The sequence below is a fragment of the Myotis yumanensis genome, unplaced genomic scaffold (assembly GCF_028538775.1).
Source record: "Myotis yumanensis isolate MYYU_CA2020_CCGP unplaced genomic scaffold, mMyoYum1.0.hap1 SCAF_5, whole genome shotgun sequence".
Taxonomy (NCBI): Eukaryota; Metazoa; Chordata; class Mammalia; order Chiroptera; family Vespertilionidae; genus Myotis; species Myotis yumanensis.
Genome location: NW_027223756.1, coordinates 63580948 through 63602218, shown reverse-complemented (window position 1 = coordinate 63602218; position 21271 = coordinate 63580948). Strand labels below are relative to the sequence as shown.

The window sequence follows — 21271 nt, the reverse complement described above, 5'->3', positions numbered from 1 at the left end:
AAGAAGCAAAAAACACCCAACTGGAAAAGCAAAATGAAAAAAGAATCCGAAAATATGAAGATAGTGTAAGGAGCCTCTGGGACAGCTTCAAGCGTACCAACATCCGAATTATAGGGGTGCCAGAAGATGAGAGAGAGCAAGATATTGAAAACCTATTTGAAGAAATAATGACAGAAAACTTCCCCTACCTGGTGAAAGGAATAGACTTCCAAGTCCAGGAAGCACAGAGAACCCCAAACAAAAGGAATCCAAAGAGGACCACACCAAGACACATCATAATTAAAATGCCAAGAGCAAAAGACAAAGAGAGAATCCTAAAAGCAGCAAGAGAAAGAAAATCAGTTACCTACAAGGGAGTACCCATACGACTGTCAGCTGATTTCTCAACAGAAACTTTGCAGGCCAGAAGGGAATGGCAAGAAATATTCAAAGTGATGAATACCAAGAACCTACAACCAAGACTACTTTATCCAGCAAAGCTATCATTCAGAAGTGAAGGCCAGATAAAGAGCTTCACAGATAAGAAAAAGCTAAAGGAGTTCATCACCACCAAACCAGTATTATATGAAATGCTGAAAGGTATCCTGTAAGAAGAGGAAGAAGAAGAAAAAGGTAAAGATACAAATTATGAAGAACAAATACACATCTATCAACAAGTGAATCTAAAAATCTAGTGAATAAATAATCTGATGAACTGGTGATTGTAATAGAATCAGGGACATAGAAAGGGAATGGACTGACTATTCTTGGGGGGCGGGGAGAAAGGCGTGTGGGGTGAGTGAAGAGATTAGACAACAATCGTGCACCTATGGATGAGGACAGTGGGTGGGGAGTGAGGGCAGAGGGTGGGGTTGGAACTGGGTGGAGGGGAGTTATGGTGGGAAAAAAGAGTAACTAATGTAATAATCTGAACAATAAAGATTTAATCAAAAAAAAAAAAAAAAAAAAAAGATGAGGATGAAGGAAGAGCCCAAGATGACTGACTGCGAGGTTTCTATTCTGAGTAATAGAGTGACCCAAGGATGGGGACACTGGTAACAATAAGTAGGGGAGGACTCCAGTTTTAGATGTGTCTTTCAATTTGAGGTTAACAGGTCATGCAGTGGAAATTTCCAACAGGAGTTTGGAGATGTGAGAACAAAGCACAGAAGTTTATGTCTGTACCACTTTATTTTATTTTGTGTTTTTTAAAAAATAGCATCTTCGTGCACTTTGGGTTGAGCAGCTTGATTGAGGGTGTCCATTTCTATTTTTCTCTGCAGAACACTGACTTAGCACCACATCTCGTCCCAGTATTTGTTCCATTCCATAGAGAAAAGGCTTTAGAGCAAATGCATTAGGAGAGTAAATATCAAAGTTTATTACTGAGCTTAGTCCATATTTTGAGTTGGAACTATCATAGAGAAATGTCAGAAAGGGACTAAATCATATATAAGTAAAGTAGTAAAGAAGCCAATAACCCAAGTAATACTTATTGAAGTTGGGATTTTTAAAGATATTTCACATAAATGCTAATGAACAAAAGAGACAAATATATAAATACTAGAGGCCGGGTGCACGACATTCATGCACTCTGGGGCGGGGGTGGGGGGAGGGGGGTTCAGGTTCCCTCAGCCAGGCCTGCACCCTCTCACAGTTCAGGAGCCCTTGGGGGATGTCTGACTGATGGCTTAGGCCCACTCCCCACCTGCCCACCCCCCCACCAGAGCAGGCCTAAGCCAGCAGTCGGTGCTTAGTGCTGCTGCAGTGGCGGAAGAGGCTCCCGCCACCACCACTGTGCTCGCCAGCCATGAGCCCAGCTTCTGGATGAGCAGCGCTCCCCCTGTGGGAGTGCACTGACCACCAGGGGGCAGCTCCTGCATTAAGTGTCTGACCTCTGGTGGTCAGTGTGCGTCATAGCGATTGGTTGTTCTGCCGTTTGGTCAATTTGCATATTAGTCTTTTATTATATAGGATGTTTATTTCTGCATTGTTCTAACTTGCTAAATATTAACTCTATGAAAGCTGACATTAAGGTCCTGGAATTTAATCATTAAAATGATATCATCCAATAAGAACTTCCTTTATAAAAACTAGAGGTAGCTCTAACAATAATAATAAAGCCAGCAGTTGCTCTCTTTCATTCACATACTTCACTTTGTGAAGAGTCAATCTTGGAATTTTAATTTTAAAATACAAAAATCTATTACATTAAAAGTATTTGGATTTGTTCTATTAGGTGTGAATAATAACACCTACCTCTTTGCATTTCAATGGGGCCCTGTGAAAATATAGAGAATGCTATTTGTGAAAATATTTGACATCATTTAGAAAAAAACAGCCTATAAATTCTAGGCACCATTAATAAAAACTCAAATGTTCTAAGAAGCATTATTTAAGAGATCTTACTAGGTAAATGATCCTCCCTTCCCTTGAATGTGTGTTGTAAATCTTCCTGCCCTTTTTTCTGCCAAGGGTCATTTGGATATTTGTAGCATCATTTGCAGGCCACACAAAATTATCAATTTAAAAATTAGCCTGCTATATTTGGTCAAACATCTAATTAACTCACCGCTAATGCCTTGGCAGGGCCAAACAAAATGCAATTAACCTCTTCCTCTTGGGTTCTCTCAGGGGACCTCACTTGTGTCTCTTTTAAGTATATTGTGCACCGGGCCTCCAGTGTTAGTAATAATAATAATAGCATCATATTATGAGAGGTAATCCATTTTTTCACAATTAAAGAAAAAGACTGACATGGAAAGATTATGTGTGATTCACGTAAGAGATCCCAGCTGCAATTGTTTTGGAGTTTTTTTGTTTTTTGTGTTTTGTTTTGTTTTGTTTGTTTGTTTTTTGCTTGTTTTATTTTGTTACTACTACCTTACATTGCTTTTCTTTTAAAAAAAAAAAAGGAAGGAAGGAAGGAAGGAAGGAAGGAAGGAAGGAAGGAAGGAAGGAAGGAAGGAAGGAAGGAAGGAAAGAAAGGTTTAGGTTCTTCTCAACACAACCACAAATAAAGTGGACCTGGTTTGTGTCAAGCTGCTTTTCAAATTGTGATGCAAGGCAAAAGTTTTCGATATGATTTATTAGAAATTGAAATGTCCCACTTATTAAATAAAGATGGTTCGATTGTATGTACCAATTATCAGTTTTCTTCACAACTAATTTTATTTTATTCTATTTTTTTAAAATATATTTTATTGATTTTTTACAGAGAGGAAGGGAGAGAGATAGAGAGTTAGAAACATCGATGAGAGAGAAACATCGATCAGCTGCCTCCTGCACATCTCCTACTGGGGATGTGCCCACAACCCAGGTACATGCCCTTGACCAGAATCGAACCTGGGACCCTTCAGTCCGCAGGCCGACGCTCTATCCACCGAGCCAAACCGGCTTTGGCTTCACAACTAATTTTAAAAGAAAGTAAAGGTAGTGGAATTTGAGCAATGAAATACTGCAGAATATAAAGTTATTTAAGTCCTTGAATGTGTTTTAAAAAGAAACACTATTTTTATTATCATGCAAAAACTGAGATGTTTTCTAATGTTTGTTAAATAAAAGTAGAAAAGGAGAACATAACTAAAAATTGTTTTCTCGGTTTTATTATCTTTAATTTGTATGTCAAATTTATAGTGCTGTAATCTAATTTAAGAAAAGAGAATATATTTAATTAATACAAAATCAACCATTAGACCGTGTTTAAATGATACTATGAATATGAGCATAGCATCATGAAACAAAGTATTTCCTGAAAGCTGCTGCTAAAGTAAATAAAGTTTATAATTATCCATATTGTTGTTGTTTAAAAATAAAGAAAAGCAAACTTCAAGTAAGAATCCAAATTACCTTTATTTCAGGTCACTTCAGAGGAACTTAATAAGAAAACTTCCTCCTGATGCCTTCAAGAAGTACCATGATCTTCGGACACTGTAAGAAAAAAATTTAATTTTTTAAAATTTAATTATTGGTATTAAAATTAATTAACCTTTTGGCATATCTGTTTCTTCCCATATCTATGACACCAACACTGCTACTGCATAAACCTAATCCCTCTTTGGGGATTTATTTAGCTATTAGTTGGAGACTACCAGATAATTTTTTTTTCAGTAGTTCAAGAAGCCATTCTAGAAAAATCTTATATACCTATCCCCAAGGAAACTAGAGAATGTGTGTTGTAAATCTTCCTGCCCTACTCTGCCAAAATGAGGGCCATCAAGAGGTTTCACTCTCTGCACTGTTTAACAATGGATCACCTCAACACACACCTTAAAGAAAGATGTGAAGAACTTGTACTACATCTACAGTCAAGATTAGATAGTGAAGAGTTTTCCCCCATAGCCCAGCTGACATAGCTCAGTGGTTGAGCATCTACCTGTGAACCAGGAGGTCACGGTTCAATTCCCAGTCAGAGCACATGCCCGGGATTGGAGGCTCCATCACCAGTGGGAGCGTGCAGGAGGCAGCTGATCAATTATTCTCTTTTTAAAAATATATACTTTTATATATTTATTGATTTCAGAGAAGAAGGGAGAGGGAGAGAGAGATAGAAACATCAATGATGAAAGAGAATCATTGATCAGCTACCTTCTGCATGTCCCACATTGGGGATGAAGCTCCAAACCTGGGAATGGAGCCCAAAACCCAGGCATGTGCCCTGATAGGGAATCGAACAGTGACCTCCAGATTCATAGATCAAATCAACCACTGAGCTACATAGGCTGGGTCAATGAATCTCTTTTATCATTGATGTTTCTATCTCTCTCTCCCTCTCCCGTCCTCTCTGAAATCAATTATATATATGTGTGTGTGTGTATATACATATACACACACACACATATATATATACTGTATATGTGTGCATTTTTCTTTATAATAGCAGACAGAAATAAAGCAGAATCAGAAGAAGCAAAATTAATCCTTTTCAATTAAATGTTCTTAAAACCTAGATAATCTGCAAACAAAGTATATTTCATATTTGAAAATAGAAATTCCAATAAAAATTTCTTTTTTAGAATTTTATTCTGGGACATTTATCAATCAACAAAAAAGAACTTGTCAATATTACGCCTGATACAAAAATTTCAAGATGATATTTCTTTATGCTATATTCTGATTTCTGTAATATGAAGAGTTTTTCTGATCTGTAGCACCACCTTATGTCCACATGTTTAAAAGAAGTTAGGACTTCAAATTTAAATAGCAAAATTCAGGTTTATATAACACAGTAGTTTAGGATTTTTAAACAATGAACATTAAATTAATTCGTGAACAGCTAATTTGTTCCAAATAATAAAAAATCAAAATAGCCTAATTTAAAAAATTTCTAATTGGTTATCAGATGTATAGCTTGGCTCAGCCTCCAGAAAATATACTCCATTGCTTGCTCATTACAATAGTGAGAAATAAATAAATAAATACTAGGAAATGTTAAAGTCTATGTATTAGTGAGAAAGATGCATTACCTACTGTGTGATTAGGCCACATGATCTGTGAATTGCTATGCATAATAAATTTAATAATAACATTTTATAATCAAAGTTAGGATTTCTTGCACGCTGCAGAAATAGGGGATCTCTTTTAGTCAAAATTTCTAATTAACTGTTCATATTGGTTTCTCATTTATCGTTCCTAAAATTTATAAAATGTATACATATACTAGACTACCCTAAAGGACAGCTCTCAGAGCAAGAACTCGGGCTTGGAGGCCTTCCTTGGTCATCCCCCCCACCTGGGCCATAGAAGCACAAAGCTTCCCTGGTGAATATGATGCAATTGCTTGTGCTCTGGGACCTATTTCCTTTGACCTCCAGCTGCCTCAGGGTCAAACCAGCAGTGTGATTTTAGTTATTAATTATGTAAGCCTGCCTTCTTGTCCTGATATTCCTATCTAATTTATATTCTTCTAGTCCTGATTCTTTTCATTTTCATTTTTCTCTTTGTCATGTATATTCCTCATAAGTTTCCTCAAACATTTTTTTGTGTGGGGGGGGGGCAAGACTTTGGGTGTTAAATTAATAAGATTAAAGTCAACTTGCTTAGCAGATTTGTGATTAACATGGAATATTTCTGGGGGGCCTTAAAGATGTCACATACTTGTATGTTTGCCAGCACTATGTCAAACACCAACAAGTTTGAAAAATTATAGCAGGAAATGCTAAAAAAAAGTCTGACTTCTGAGCCTGTTTTATTAATAAGTGCCTTACTGTGCATTAAAATTTCATTCCCAGAAAATTCAAATATTAAATTTTAGCTATTACCTTTTTTACCTTTACAACTAGTATTTCTAAATTAAAAACTAGCCTGATCATGCATGAATTTAAAATAGCAAAACAAAGTTACATGATGTCCACCTTCACTAAATTATTTCATTATATATACCTTTTATAATTAAAAAAAATTTAATTGTGGTAAAATACATATGACATAAATGTACCCTCTTAACCATTTTTAACTGTAGTTTTAGAGGCATAAGTACATCAATTCATTGTGTTACCATCACCACCATCTAGCCACAGAATTCTTTTCATCTTGCAAAACTGAAAGTCAGTTTCATTGTTTTCCATTTATTTATTTTTAATCTTAGAACAGTTTTAGGTTTACAGAAAAACCATGAAGATAATACAGAGGGTACCCACATACCCCTCACCCAGTTTCCCCAATTATTGTCATCTTCTATTATTATAGCATACTTGTTACAATTAATGAATGAATATAGATACATTATCATTATGTTTTCCTTTTAATAATCATTTTCACAGGTTCCTGCAAGACAATAAAATTAGATCCATATCCAAGCATTCTTTCAGAGGACTGTACAATCTCATTAAACTGTAAGTACCAATTAATTTGCCTGTTCCACAGTGGTTTGTCAGCCTGTCCCATCCCAGTCCATACCAGCCCTCCTGCCCACAACAATGCCAAGGAGATGTGCAAAGAGCTGAAGGGGCACATAGCATTGCAGCTAAGAGCATGGGATTCTGAGTCATACAGGCTTTCAAGTTCTGAATTCATCACTCACTTCAGTTTGTGAAGTTTAGCAATTTTTTTTTCCTTTCTAAGAATCAGTTGCCTCTCCTGTAAATATAAATTATAACAGTACCTCCCTTAAGGTTGTTGTGAGGAACAAATGAGAAATGTTGCATGGATGTGGAAGGTGGTACAGACCCGGAGAGTAAATTTAAAAGTGTCTTCCATCTCTTTCCATGGTTGTTGTGGTGGGTGTTTGTTTGTTTGTTTTTCATAAAACTGGAATATTATTCAGCTACTAAAGATGTCACAGACGTTTAGTTTTTCGTAGATAATCCTCACTTACCTGCTCTTCATTCATCCATTAATATTCACCAGCCCTTATAATGTGCAAGTTCCTCAGCTAGACTTCATGGGGAGCCAAGAAAGATAAGTCAGACCAGCTTTCTTCTAGCAGCCTGCACATCAGTGTTTCCGGTACAGCCTTGTACTACCGCTGGGGAGAGTTGGGCCTCTCGTTCTCCAGAAGTTTAGTCTTAGGTGGAGAAACAATCGCAGCATGCAGCCAACAAGAGAGAATGATAAAAGAGGTTACTTAATTAACTCCTAAACCTGTATCATTCAAACCAAAACTGCTGTGTACGATGATTCAGTGAAAGGATGGACCACTCTGTGTCCAGAGCAGTGAAGAGTGGCTCTGAAGAGGGACTGGGCTCAACAGATGAACATGGACTGCATGGGTGGATCAAATGTCTGTACCTGGTGGATTTCCACTGGCTTTCAAGGGAGCCCCCCGAGGTATTCAGGGAAGTGTAGAAGCTATTCTTCACCTCTTCTTGTGCCCACCTGAGGCTCCAGGTTTGAAAGGGAGGGAAGGAAGTGGTTCTAATATGGGGCATCATCCCTTACTGCCCCTAAGCAAAAGTCAAACTTGGTGGGGGAGGGGGAGGTTCCTGTCAGGAGAAATTTTACAGGATGTCGACTTAAGATCTGCCAGAGTGGAGAAAAGAGAGAAATCAGTGTGGTCCTTGTTATCAGTGGAAATGAAACTTGAACCAATACTTGTATATGAAGCATAGGCAGAGAGGAAAAAGAAGAGGAAAGACATTGAAATGGGAGGCATGGATGGAAACACTGTTTAATAAACTAGAGGCCTGGTGCACAAAAATTTGTGCACTTGGGGTTGGGAGGATTCCTCAGCCTGGCCTGTGCCCTCTCTCAGTCTGGGACCCCTCAGGGGATGTCCACCTGCTGGCTTAGGCCCACTCCCCTGGGGGATCGGGCCTAAGCTGGCAGTCAGACATCCCTCTGGCAGCCCGGGAGCCCTCGGGGGATGTCCACTTGCCAGTGGGGAGCAGGCCTAAGCTGCAGTCGGACATCCTTAGTGCTGCTGAGGAGGAGGGAGAGGCTCCCGCCACCACCGCTGTGCCTGGCTTGTGGATGAGCAGAACTCCCCCTGTGGGAGTGCACTGACCACCAGGGGGCAGCTCCTGCATTGAGCGTTTGTCCCCTGGTGGTCAGTGTGTGTCACAGTGACCAGTCATTCCCAGTCGTTCTGCTGTTAGGGTCAATTTGCATATTACCCTTTTATTATACAGGATAATATCTACTGAGTACTGTGACTTGCCAGTGCTGATGCCATGCATTGCTTCAAACGTTACAACAACCCTTAGGAGCAGGCACTAATATTATCTCCACTTCAGAGTTGAAGAAGCAGTGGCTCTCAGAAGTTAATTGCTTGCTTAAGGTCACACTATAAATAAGTAACAACGCTAGGAATCAAACTGCAGCAGACTCAGAGCAGGGTATTGATGCACTAAAGCAATTGAGCTAGAAATAAACATGGCAAGAGGAGATCAATATAGAAGAGAGGGGATTGACTCTGTAAACGTGTGAGAGGTTGGGTAGGTATGGCGGGGTCAAACTCTTTAGCAAGACCTGCCATGTCCTTTTAACCAGAACAGAGGCCCCTGTCTGCCTCCCAGGTGCATCTCTTAACTGTCTTCACAGCTCCATGGTGAGGCCATGCTGAATTATCTGGCGATCCCTTCACTAGTCATTCTCGTCTTGCCTTTGCATAAGCAATCTCTTCTAACTAGAATAACTTCTACTCATTCTTTGCTTTGTGAATGTGACATGTCTTCATCCAGGATTCTTCTCGATCGTGCCTCCTTTTGTAAAGCCTTCCTGCTTCCTCACTCTTTCCTGCTCCGCAGCCCCAACCCCAGCAAAGCCAGGTGCCTTCTCCTCTGCATTGTCAGAGTAACATGAGTGGTGCACGTCTCTCCTCTCCCCTACGTTGCTGTAATAACCTATCCACATGCTGCTTTCCCTTGAGACTCAAGGCCCTTCAAAGAAATAAATGGTATGCTTATCCTAAAGCCATAGAGTAGGTGCTCAAAACAATTTGAGGAATAAATGAATAGATGAATGAAGACATGGCTGATTGGTTTATTGATTGATTGTGAGAGAATTAAAAACTAGACATAAAAACATAAATGATAAAGAACTTTTAGATCCAAAGCCAGGAAAATGGCTTGATGAGAAGAGTATATAAAAAAAAAAAACTTAAGATGTATGATTATTGTTTTTCATTTTCTTATTGTAAAATATCAGGAATACCAATTTTACTGTGGTCATGTCTCCTTTTTCAGGCATCTTAGTAACAACAGAATAACCTTCTTGAAGCCTGGTGTTTTTGAAGATCTCCACAAATTAGAATGGCTGTACGTTTAATTTATGTGGCATTTTATGGTATTGGTTTTTATGTTCTAAAACTGTATGAGTAAATTGATTTTTTTTCCCTTCTGGCTGGCAGGATAATTGATGATAATCACCTCAGTCAAATTTCCCCACTAACATTTTATGGACTAAATTCTCTTATACTCTTGTAAGTACTAAAATTAAAGCAAATATTTTAATTAAAAGAGAATACATGTATGACGATTACTGCTTCTCAGAAGGAAGGTGGGGTGGGGAGAGATTATGCATATATGCATAACCCTTGGACACAGACATGGGTGGTGAAAGTCTTGGGAGGCCGTGCAGAGTGGAGGGGGTCAATGGGGGGAAAAGGTGGACATATGTAATACTTTCAACAATGAAGATTTTTTTTTTAAAGAATGAGAAACAAAAATATTTGGGGGTAAAAGTAATCTTCCTATAGTTCCTATTCTGTTTTTGTTTTGTTTTTTTGTTATTAGTGTTTGGGTGTGTTTTTGGGGGGGGGGGGGGCGGTATGCTTAAATGTTAAATATTTTGATTTATTTCTACTTTTTATCTTTATAATTTTCCATATTATCAACTGTGGCATTATTTCTCATTCTATATATTATTTGAATAATAGGTTGAAAGTTTATGGAAAAGTATTTACTTTAGTGGTACTAACTTTCTAAATGCACAACAAAATATAAAAATGATTTTATATTTTACAGTGAGTTTGTTCCATGTAAACGATAAATCTACATCATTTTTTAAAAAATTACTGCTTTAAGTTTAACAGCATTAAGTTTGGAATTGTAAAACCCTAAAAAGGGATTTACAACTAAAAACCATTATTTAATTATAGTTTATAAGGCTATTTTGTAGTTTTAACAGTTTTTAAGATTTTCTGTCTTCTACAATTTGAGTCCATCAAAACTGAATACATCCTCACAGTGGTATTTTATTTAAATATTCTTAAGCATACCATTACTACCTTATGTTAATCTTGGTAAATAAAAATAACATTCATTTAAAATCACCTCCTTTCTGGCCAGCGTGGCTCAGTGGTTGAGCGTTGACCTATGAACCAGGAGGTCACAATTCAATTCCCAGTCAGGGTACATGCTGGGTTGCAGGTTCAACCCCTAGTAGGGGGTGTGCAGGAGGCAGCTGATCAATAATTTTCTCTCATCATTAATGTTTCTATCTCTCCCTCTCCCTTACTCTCTGAAATCAATAAAAATATTTTAATTAAAAATAATATCACCTCCTTTTTATTGCCCACTGTTGAAAGGCACTGGCTTTTTTTTTTAGTTACTAACATTACTGCTTTCTCCATATGACAGATATTATTTATCTAATTTTACCACTAACAAGCAATGAAATATAAAACACAGGACAAAAATAAAGAAAACAACTAAATTAATAGATTTTCATGGTTTCATAAGAATAATGATAATACCATGTTTGGCTTAAGTTAAATAAAATAACTAGAAAAAAATGTGATTTTTTAAAATTTCTTTTCTTTTTCAGAGGCCTGATGAATAATGTCCTCACCCATTTGCCTGACAGACCTCTTTGTCAGCACATGCCAAGACTGAGTTGGCTGTAAGTTGCTCTGTCTTTTCTTAAAGAAGTCAACTAACTTTTCTAGTTTTGCCTAGTTCATTTGGGTATTAGGTTTTGTAAAATGGTAAATTGTTAATGTCATATCACATTTCCTCTAATTACTTTAACATGATTTTGTTATTAAACATTCCCATCATCAAACTAACTCCTCTAAACTCTCACCAAAATAAAACATCTCAAAAACAACAACAACAAGCAAACAAACAAAAACACTTGGAGGCAGAAAAAAGACAGAAGGGATGGCATAGCATCTATATAACATCTCCCCCTTTTCCCTGTTGACCTATCCACCTATTAATATGTACAAAAAGACTAAGTTTTCTAAATTCTTCATAGTGAAAATGTGATACTTAGAATTTAATTTTGAAGTCTAATCACAATAGAATATGTTCCATGAAATGTGTTACCGAATAGCTTTGCTTGTTGTAATAAGTATCACTCCACTATTCAGAACTCAATTACCCTGTAAATTTTCCTATTAAAATACAGGTAAAATGAAGAAATAAATAACCAAAATAACGATTGAAATATTTGATCAATAAATGGCAAATACAGTATCATATGAAAACTCCCTCTGTTTCTTATTATGTAGGAAATTCTCAAATTTTTCTTTAATTCTAAGCCCAAAGTAGATTTAAAATGCCAAATTAAAAGTAAGGGGGAAGCCCTGGCTGGTTTTGCTCAATGGTTAGCGTGTCAGCCTTCAGATTAAGGGTCCTGGGTTTGATTCCAGTCAAGGGCACCCTTGGGTTGTGGGCTCGATCCTCAGTAGGGGGCATGCAGGAAGCAACGGATCAATAATTCTCTCTTATCATTGATGTTTCTCTCTCTCTCTCTCTCTCTCTCTCTCTCTCCCCTTCCTCTCTGAAATCAATAAAAAATATATCTTTTTTAAAAAAAACGTAAGGGGGAAGAAGCCCTGGCTGGTTTTGCACAGTTGCTAGAGTGTCGACCTACAGACCAAAAGGTCAGAGGTTTGAATCAAGGGCATGTACATGGGTTGCAGGTTTGATTCCAGGGCCCGGTAGGGACTCTCAGGAGGCAATCAAAGTATCTCTCTCACATCAATGTTCCTCTCTCTCTCCTCCCCCTGCTTCTCTTCCACACTCTCTCTAAAGATAAATGGAAAAAGAGATCCATGGATGAGGATTTTAAAAAAAAAGTAAGGGGAAAATTAGAGTAAGAAACTATTTTTTGTAAGAAGTGACAACTATCAACCTGATAATAAAGCAGGAGGGAGAGGTACTATAAAAAGCAGACATAGTAATTCAAAACATACTATGGTTTGTAACTATTTAGGGGAAGGCAAATATCTCACAAATCATGACTTGGTCCAGAGGACATCTTGGTGTAGTCATTATGGAAAGGGCAAATTAAGTTTAACATCCTGTGTTGTAATTAAATTTCGGTTCAGATCAATACATTAATAGTTAACCATGCTCAGTAATCCAAACTTAGTCATAAGTAAATTAGCAATGAAGGAATCATGCATTGAGACCAGAAGCAAATATGGGAGATACTAAGCTTTCCCTTTGCTTTAAAAAAGATAGCTATATATCACTTCAGATAAAAATAAAAATTATTAAGATTTATTACTAAAAAGTGTACTTTTAAAATTTTTAAGTTTTAGCTATCCAAACAACTCATTCCATGTACATTCCTGATAGTGACTGTTACCCCTATTTTAATGCTAGTAATAATTTTTACTTTATAAGTATTTATGTCTTTTAAAATAATTGTAATATCTTTACCTTGCCCATGAACTTTTATTTAGCAAATATAAACTAGAAAATCTGATAGATGTGTTGGCCAAAATAAATTTTAAAAAAAAGTTTAACTCTGATTTAGTGAAAAAATACACATAAAATAAAAAGACAAATGATAGCCCAGGATAATATGCTTGCAAAATATATGGCAGACAACAGATTAAAACTTTTTTTTTTTTATTAAATCTTTATTGTTCAGATTATTACATTTGTTCCTCTTTTTTCCCCCCATAACTCCCCTCCTTCCAGCTCCCACCCCACCCTCCACCCTCACTCCCCACCCACTGTGTTCATCCATAGGTGCATGATTTTTGTCCAGTCACTTCCCGCATCTCCCACACCCCTTTTCCCCCCAAGAATAGTCAGTCTATTCCCTTTCTATGTCCCTGATTCTATTATAATCACCAGTTCATTCTGTACATCAGGTTATTTATTCACTTGATTCTTAGATTCATTTGTTGATAGATGCATGTTTGTTGTTCATAATTTGTATCTTTACCTTTTTCTTCTTCTTCCTCTTCTTAAAGGATACCTTTCAGCATTTCATATAATACTGGTTTGGCGGTGATGAACTCCTTTAGCTTTTCCTTATCTGTGAAGCTCTTTATCTGACCTTCAATTCTGAATGATAGCTTTGCTGGATAAAGTAATCTTGGTTGTAGGTTCTTGGTATTCAGCACTTTGAATATTTCTTGCCATTCCCTTCTGGCCTGCAAAGTTTCTGTTGAGAAATCAGCTGACAGTCGTATGGGTATTCCCTTGTAGGTAATTGAGCCTCTTTCTCTTGCTGCTTTTAAGATTTTCTCTTTGTCTTTTGCTCTTGGCATTTTAATGATGATGTGTCTTGGTGTGGTCCTCTTTGGATTCCTTTTGTTTGGGGTTCTCTGCGCTTCTTGGACCTGTAAGTCCATTTCTTTCTCCAGATGGGGGAAGTTTTCTGCCATTATTTCTTGAAATAGGTTTTCAATATCTTGCTGTCTCTCATCTTCTGGCACTCCAATAATTCTGATATTAGACCGCTTAAAGCTGTCCCAGAGGCTCCTTACACTATCTTCACACTTTCGGATTCTTTTTTCATTTTGCTTTTCCAATTGGGTGTTTTTTGTCGAATCTTTTGTTTGATTATTGTGCTCCTCTGGTCTGCTATTGGGTATAATATTCTTTATTTCAGTCCGTGTATGCTTACTTTCTAATTTCTTTATCGTAGCATCGAGGGTCTCATTAGTTTTCGTGAGGTTCTGCACAAATTTATGGCAAGCCCTCAAAATTGCGATTCTTAGCTCCATATCCTCCATTTCTGTCATGTTTTTTTGTCTCCGCATCTTTTATGCTTTCTTGGTGCACCCCCTTATGGTCTCTGTGCACAGTCTTGTTCTAGCCAAGCCTTAATTGTTGTAGTTAACACTAGAGGGGTTTGACCACCAGGCCGACTGGCTATAGGAATCAGCTGTATGGAAAACATCTGCCTTCTGGGGAGGCGCTAATCCAGCCTTTGCCTGAGGCGATCGGCAAATGGCTGTGCGCAGGGTTTGGGCAGGGCGGGATCAACAGGGCGGGCGGAGGGAGCAGTTATGGCCACGCTCAGTCCCGTTCCCAGAGGCTCTGCTTCTCAGAACCCCGGCAGCCGCTGCAAACCTCGGAGAGAAAGCTGCCCTCAGGTTCCAACTGATGCCGGATAATCCCGCTTCTCCCGTTTGAGTCTGGGTCCCTAGAGACTCGCCCGGATCTGGAGCCCAGAGTCTGAGACTCACTCCCGACAGAAAACGACAACCACGCCCTCAGCCACCAGCCCGCTTTGCTCGCGCACCTCGGTACCTTTGTATTTTCCACACTGCGCCGCCTCTGCGCCTCGATTTGCTGTTCTCTTTCCTTCTAGTTGTAGAGTCTCTCTTCAGCCAGCCTTCCTGTGGTTCTGGGTGATGTCCGTTCAGTCTTTTAGTTGTATTTTTGAAATGGTTGTTTGCGGCAGCGGTCTCCGGTGTTTACCTATGCCGCCATCTTGGTCTCTCTCCAGATTAAAACTTTTAATGTGGCTCTTTCAAAGCAATTTTTAAAACTTTTAACATTATAGTAAAGGTAGGGAAATTTTAAAAGGACGCAACATAAGTAATAAATAAGCATATGGACAGATAGGCAATAACTGAAGGAAGGTGAACTAAATATCAAGAGAGTGAAGTAAACTTTTAATTTGAGATAAGACTGAGCAAGATTATATATGGGTTGAAGAAGCTAATATATAATTTGAATATATAGAAAACAGGGAGGCTATATTATGGAGCAAGGTACTGGAAGACGTGGAAAAGGATGGAAATGTGAGACACACAGAGCAATGAAATGAAGGAACTAACCTTACTACTATCAACATGGCTCAATTTCAAGAACATAATATGAATTACAAATAAACTATACAGGTTGGGCATACAAGGATATGGAGAACTATTAACATACTTACTAAGTTAACTCTAATTGATGTATATCAAACTGCAGTGTCCCTTCTCAATAACAGAACTGGTTTATTTGGGACAGCAATGTACCCAGGTAAAACACTACCCTACATCTAGAGCTATCCACATGACTAACCTCTAACTAATGAGGCTGAAGAAGTATAGTGTGGCACTTCTGGGAAATCTCCTTGAAGAGAAAAAGGCAGACCTTTCTTTTCCTTCCTTATCTAGAACAAATGGATATTATGGCCAAGCATTATCTTGGACCATGAAGACTAGGACATGTGAACAGTGAATGTGAAAAATCTGGGTTTTTAACAACTTTGTAAAACTGCCATACTAGCTCTGGACTGCCTAATTCTAGATTATTTTTTTCTTAAAAAGAATTCCTTATGTATTTATGCTGTTATAGTTGGGTCTCTGTTATATGTATCTGCACCTAATCCTAATAGATATAAAACTGCAAACAAAGAATGCCCAAAGAACTTTCACCGAATTTGACCATATATTTTAGGACATACACAAACCAAACTCGAGAAAACATATGGAGGGATTGGCCTAAAGCAGGAGAAGGGCCATCTCTTCCTCTGAGACTAGAAAGAGACCAGGTGCACTTACAGGTAAGTCTATAGATGTTGGGCAGAAAGTCAAAGGCTTTTCCCTCCTTGATCACCTCAATATTTTCTGTGAAATAGGAGCCAGAAATGTTTAAAAGGTTGAGAGGAACTAGAGGATAAGGAGGTTTGCATGATTAGAATGCCACTAGGGGATAAGAAAGAAAGTTGAGAAGGAATAGCCAAGATTGTTGGTGTTTTTGTTTTGTTATTGTTGTTCTACAGATTAAAGAACCAAATTTTTATTTTTGACAAGTTCTGCCATGTATAAATTTGAGAAAAATAAAATGATTAGATTCAGAGGCTCGTCAAGTTGGAAAAGTGCTCTAAACAAACAAACCAACAATAACAACAAAAAACACCACCCTTTTCAACTCCCTAAAAGCTAGGAGCTGGACAACAAGGAGCAGGTTTGGATGCTTCAGCTAATATGTATGCTGCAAACCAGATCCCTGCATATCAAGGACCAAAGCCTCTAATTTTAGGAAGAAAACCAAAGCAAACTTACAACTCAGGGTTAAAACAAATTTAAAATTAAATAAAACTAATAATGTAATCAACCCCCCCCCCCCGTTTGTGCCTTGATGTGTACCTTCCACTGATTTTTCAAATTAATAAATAATACCAACTTAAATATAGATACTAGCTTAATAGAAAAAAAAGTTTCATAAGTAGCTAACAAGATCACCTAAGGATATTTTCTGAGGCTTAAGAGAGCATCACCACCTGGTGGTAGATTCATGGAACAGCAATAAATATTATGAAAGGCCTAAGCCTTGGCCAAACCTAATGACCGTAAATGCTTAGTTTCCAATTTAAGATCATAATAGGAATTTTTCTTTAAAAGAATGTTCTAGAGTATTGTATTCCATGTAGTACAAAAATCCCTTCTACAAAATTCTTGAGTTATGGTACTGCCTCTGTAAAATATCTATAGTGACAACAAGCTGCTTCTCTGAACACCATAGATTGCAAACTTCAACTTAAAATGTTTTGTGTCCTTCAACCAGTAAATCCAATTTTGCAACCTGATACAACATAGGAAAACCCTATATCTTCTACAGCCTCACTTCAAATATATCTCTCGTTTTACCTTTTTCACCCTAGCTGGTTTTGCTCAGTGGATAGAGCATTAGCCTACGGACTGAAGAGTCCTGGGTTTGATTCTGGTCAGGAGAACATGGGTTCGATTCTGGTCAAGGACACATGCCCAGGTTGCAGGGTCTATCCCCAGGAGGGGGCATGCAGGTGGCAGCTGATTAATGATTCTCTCTCATCATTGATGTTTCTATCTCTCCCTCTCCATTCCTCTCTGAAATAAACAAAAAATATACTTTTTAAAAATAATAATAAATAAATAAATATGCCCTTTTCTCCAAGTGACTTGATTTCTAGATCCCTTACATCCAGATCTGCCAGATATACTTTGATTTGTCACTATCTATTTTTTATTGCAGTGCCCAAAATAAAACGAACTCTCCCAGATGTAGCCTAGCCAGCAGAATATCGCACTTCTATTATTACTACTCATGTTTGCCTTACAGATTTTAGTAGCTGTGTCACACTTTAGCTCATATATTTGAGTCTTGATTATCCCTATAGGTCTATGTTATAGGGTGGGGGTGGGCAACTTTTTGTGAGTGCGTGCCAAAACCAGCAAAATATCTGACTCAAAATTCTTCTGTGTGCCATCCCTAATTTTTTGAGAACATGTTACACCAATTTGATATCTCTTAAGGTGTACGTATGTGAAGAACCTTGAAAAAATAATAAAATTCATTCGAGTGACAAAAACACAGTATATGATGAAAAATACATTTATTTTTTAATGTATACATGTACACTGATAGTCCGACAGAAAACTTTATGACTCCGTTTGATATTATCGGTGGGACTTTTGCTGCTGCATCACTGATGACAGAGATTTTACATCAGGTTTATATTTCATGACCTTCAGAGATATGCACGAGCTACTACTTTCATCCGTCAGGCTACTCCTATTATGAGACTTAACAAAATTCATCACTGAGAACAAAGATTCACAAGCGTATGTGGATGAAACCAAAACACTGGTCAGATCTAGGGAGGCAGGGAGAGTTAAGGCAGAGGCATAGAAATTGCTCTTCCCCTCTCTCATCAATCCATGTCTATGGTCTTTAAGATAACTTGTTATGTAAAATTATTTATTTATCTAAGATGCACCTACACTGAATTTATCTGAAAAATAAAAAAGTCAATATTAAGAAAAAAATTGTAAATGGAAGATTATAAGAGAGGGTTTCGTGTGCCAGCAAAAGTTACTGGTGTGCCATGTTTGGCACGCGTGCCAGGGGTTGCCCACCCCTGTTATAGGGTGACCAGTAAACTCAGTGTTGATATAGACTGAGGAGATTTCAGAATCAGCATTTACTTTTGAAAGTATATCCCTACCCTCAGCTAATTCTGAGGGTCTGCAAACTTTCACCATAAACCAAACAATAAAAGAGGAGCAATAAAAGAATACCTTCATGATAACTACAAGAGAATAATAAAGCATAAACAGTCTGACAAATTCAGCTGCTTAGACCAGACTCCTGACAGTGAGAGTTCAAGTAGGGTCAATAGGGTGTCGCAAGAAAATATATACACATACTTTGAATAATTATAAAGGCAGTGTTTATTAAAATGCATTTCATCTTCAATATTGAGCTATCAGCTGTTAAAGTGTGAATGCGTTTCTTTGGGACATCCTCTATATGTAATCCCTAAACTGGGAGTGGACAGCCAAGAATAGCCTGTGGGGATTCCTCTGTAAAAACCTGTGTGGCAATATAATAAAGCAATGAGGTTATTTATAGTGGGAAAGGCTAGTAAAAAAAATTTTCTGAGGAGTATTTAGGCAAGGGAGATAGAAGCTAAGTATTGTTTTGGCAGTAGTAGCTTCTGCAGGCTGCAGCAAAATAGGGTCACACCACTTAGAGAAATGCCATTGGTAACTCTAGACAGATGCTTAATACAGTCCACTATGAAATCTCTGTTAATAGTGTCTACCATAACAAAGATTTTCAATTTGACTTCTCATTCTTTTCACATTTCTCAGAATAACATATGTGCCCATATGAACACGTGATATAGATATGGTGATTCAAACAATTTTTACAATTAACTGCGAAAAAAGAAACATTAAATATATGTAAATATTATTTCAGCTATTATGTAAGTGGCTACCTGTAAGAATCTATATAAAATAAACAGCGTGTGAAATGATTTTATTAGAAAGCAAATAATTCTCAACCAATTTATTTTTGTCTATGATTAAAATTTAGCTTTATCATCTTTTATGTTTCAGGGATGTTGAAGGCAACCATATCCATAATTTAAAAAATGTGACTTTTACCTCCTGCAGTAGTTTAGCTGCTTTGTAAGTAATGTTTTATCCTTTTCAAATAATGTTATATCTCTTTACAAAGAAAATGAATCATTTATGTGAACAGTAGCTAGCATAAACATGCATAGTAATTACGGCAAATGTTCACTATCGGCTTGAAGTTTTTTGAAACTGAAGCACATTGGCAAAATTGCTGAAGTTCAAATTAAGGGTAACCACAGAGTCTCAATAGACATAAATCATCACAATGTCACTGTATTATCTGAGGCCTGTTTTTCCCAATCTGAAATAAAACCCATTTTAGTGGAAATAAATTCTTAGAGACCACATAGAATCTGTCCATGGGCCTCAGTATGAGAAACACTGTAAGCAAAAGTCTTACTCTATAAAAATATTTGCTCTTTATAAATTATTACTGCAAAAATAGTGAAGGGGATTAATTATAATCAAAAATGTTTTAGAAATACTGCAGAATGTTCACGCCCTAAGTATATAATTGTGGACACCAGGATAAAGCTTAGAATGTTACTGAGCATTATTTACCCTTATGCCTCTCTGGCCTATTTTAAATTCACACTGCCTCTTCCATGAAAGTGAAGGATTCTGGGGCTTCCTTTAATATAAAAATACAGCTGCCTGATTCGCAGTTGATTTTTCCAGGAGAATGTTTTTCAAACTGTGAGTTGCAACTCACAAGTGAGTGATGAAAGTAATGTAGTATGTCCTGACCATAATTTAAAAAAATTGAATTGAATTGAATTGAATAAAAATATCAGAGTGTAATTTCCATAATTAAATGTATTGTTTCAAGCATCTTGGATTGTGTGGTTGTATTTTATGTCCCAAAGTAAAATGCATTTCTTTTACCGTATGTTACCATAGAAAATTTTGAAAACCATCATGTTAGAATATGCAGAACCCCTGTGTATTGGCAAGGCAATAGCTACCACTAAAACAACAATAACTTTTCTCCAATTATGCCTCCCATTGTAATGGATTCAGGCCACTGAAATATTTGAACTCTTCTGCAGTGAGTTCAGCAGTCCTCAGATGCAGGATGCTCTATATTAATCATGCAAAATAGTTCATATGGATGTTCACATTAATTGGCCAAAAGAAACCAAATTGCACCCAGCCAGGTGTGGCTAGCGGTTGAGCAATGACCCAGGAACCAAGAGGTCACTGGTGCTCGATCCCCAGTGTGGGGTATACAGGAGGCAGCCAGTCAATGATTCTCTCTCATCATTGATGTTTCTATCTCTCTCTTCCTTTCCCTTCCTCTCTGAAATCAGTAAAAATATGTTTTTGAAAAAGAAACCAAACTGCACCTAAAGAATATGTATCAAATATATATCCAAAAAACTTAGAACTTCTTTTATGTTCTACTTGTGTTTGCTTTTTAAACCTGTGCATGATGTTAATTATGTTTCCTCTTGGTCCAGAGATATTAGGAGGAGGTGGTACTAGTTTGGAGTACTGGGAGGAAATAAATACTTAAGGATGAGACGAGGCATTTCACACAACGTTTAAAGAAATGGGAATCCTTTGACTTTTCTATGGGTTGTTAGTCCTTTATGCCAGCTCGTCCACATGAGATCCTGCAGAAGTGAATTGTCCAGAGTTACAGTCATCATTCAGTATCCCAAACTAGAGCTCTAACTTGGTCCAGCTTACGCTAGACTTCCTTCAGCAACTCCACCCTACGTTACATCAACTTCCAAATATGTATGAACGATATTGTTTAGGGGATTTTTTGTTAGACAGACATGCTACGTGGGCTGAAGAAGCAACTCTAAAACA

General features: G+C 37.4%; 1 protein-coding gene across 1 annotated transcript in view; it reads left to right on the top strand.

The window, feature by feature from the left end:
* RXFP1 (relaxin family peptide receptor 1) overlaps positions 1–21271 on the top strand; it is an 84927-nt gene that overhangs the window by 48788 nt on the left and 14868 nt on the right. Inside the window, exons 5-10 of the mRNA XM_070415403.1 lie at positions 3840–3911; positions 6741–6812; positions 9603–9674; positions 9767–9838; positions 11185–11259; positions 19433–19504. Of these exons, the coding sequence (XP_070271504.1) occupies positions 3840–3911; positions 6741–6812; positions 9603–9674; positions 9767–9838; positions 11185–11259; positions 19433–19504 (435 nt within the window). The remainder of the gene's footprint in view (positions 1–3839; positions 3912–6740; positions 6813–9602; positions 9675–9766; positions 9839–11184; positions 11260–19432; positions 19505–21271) is intronic.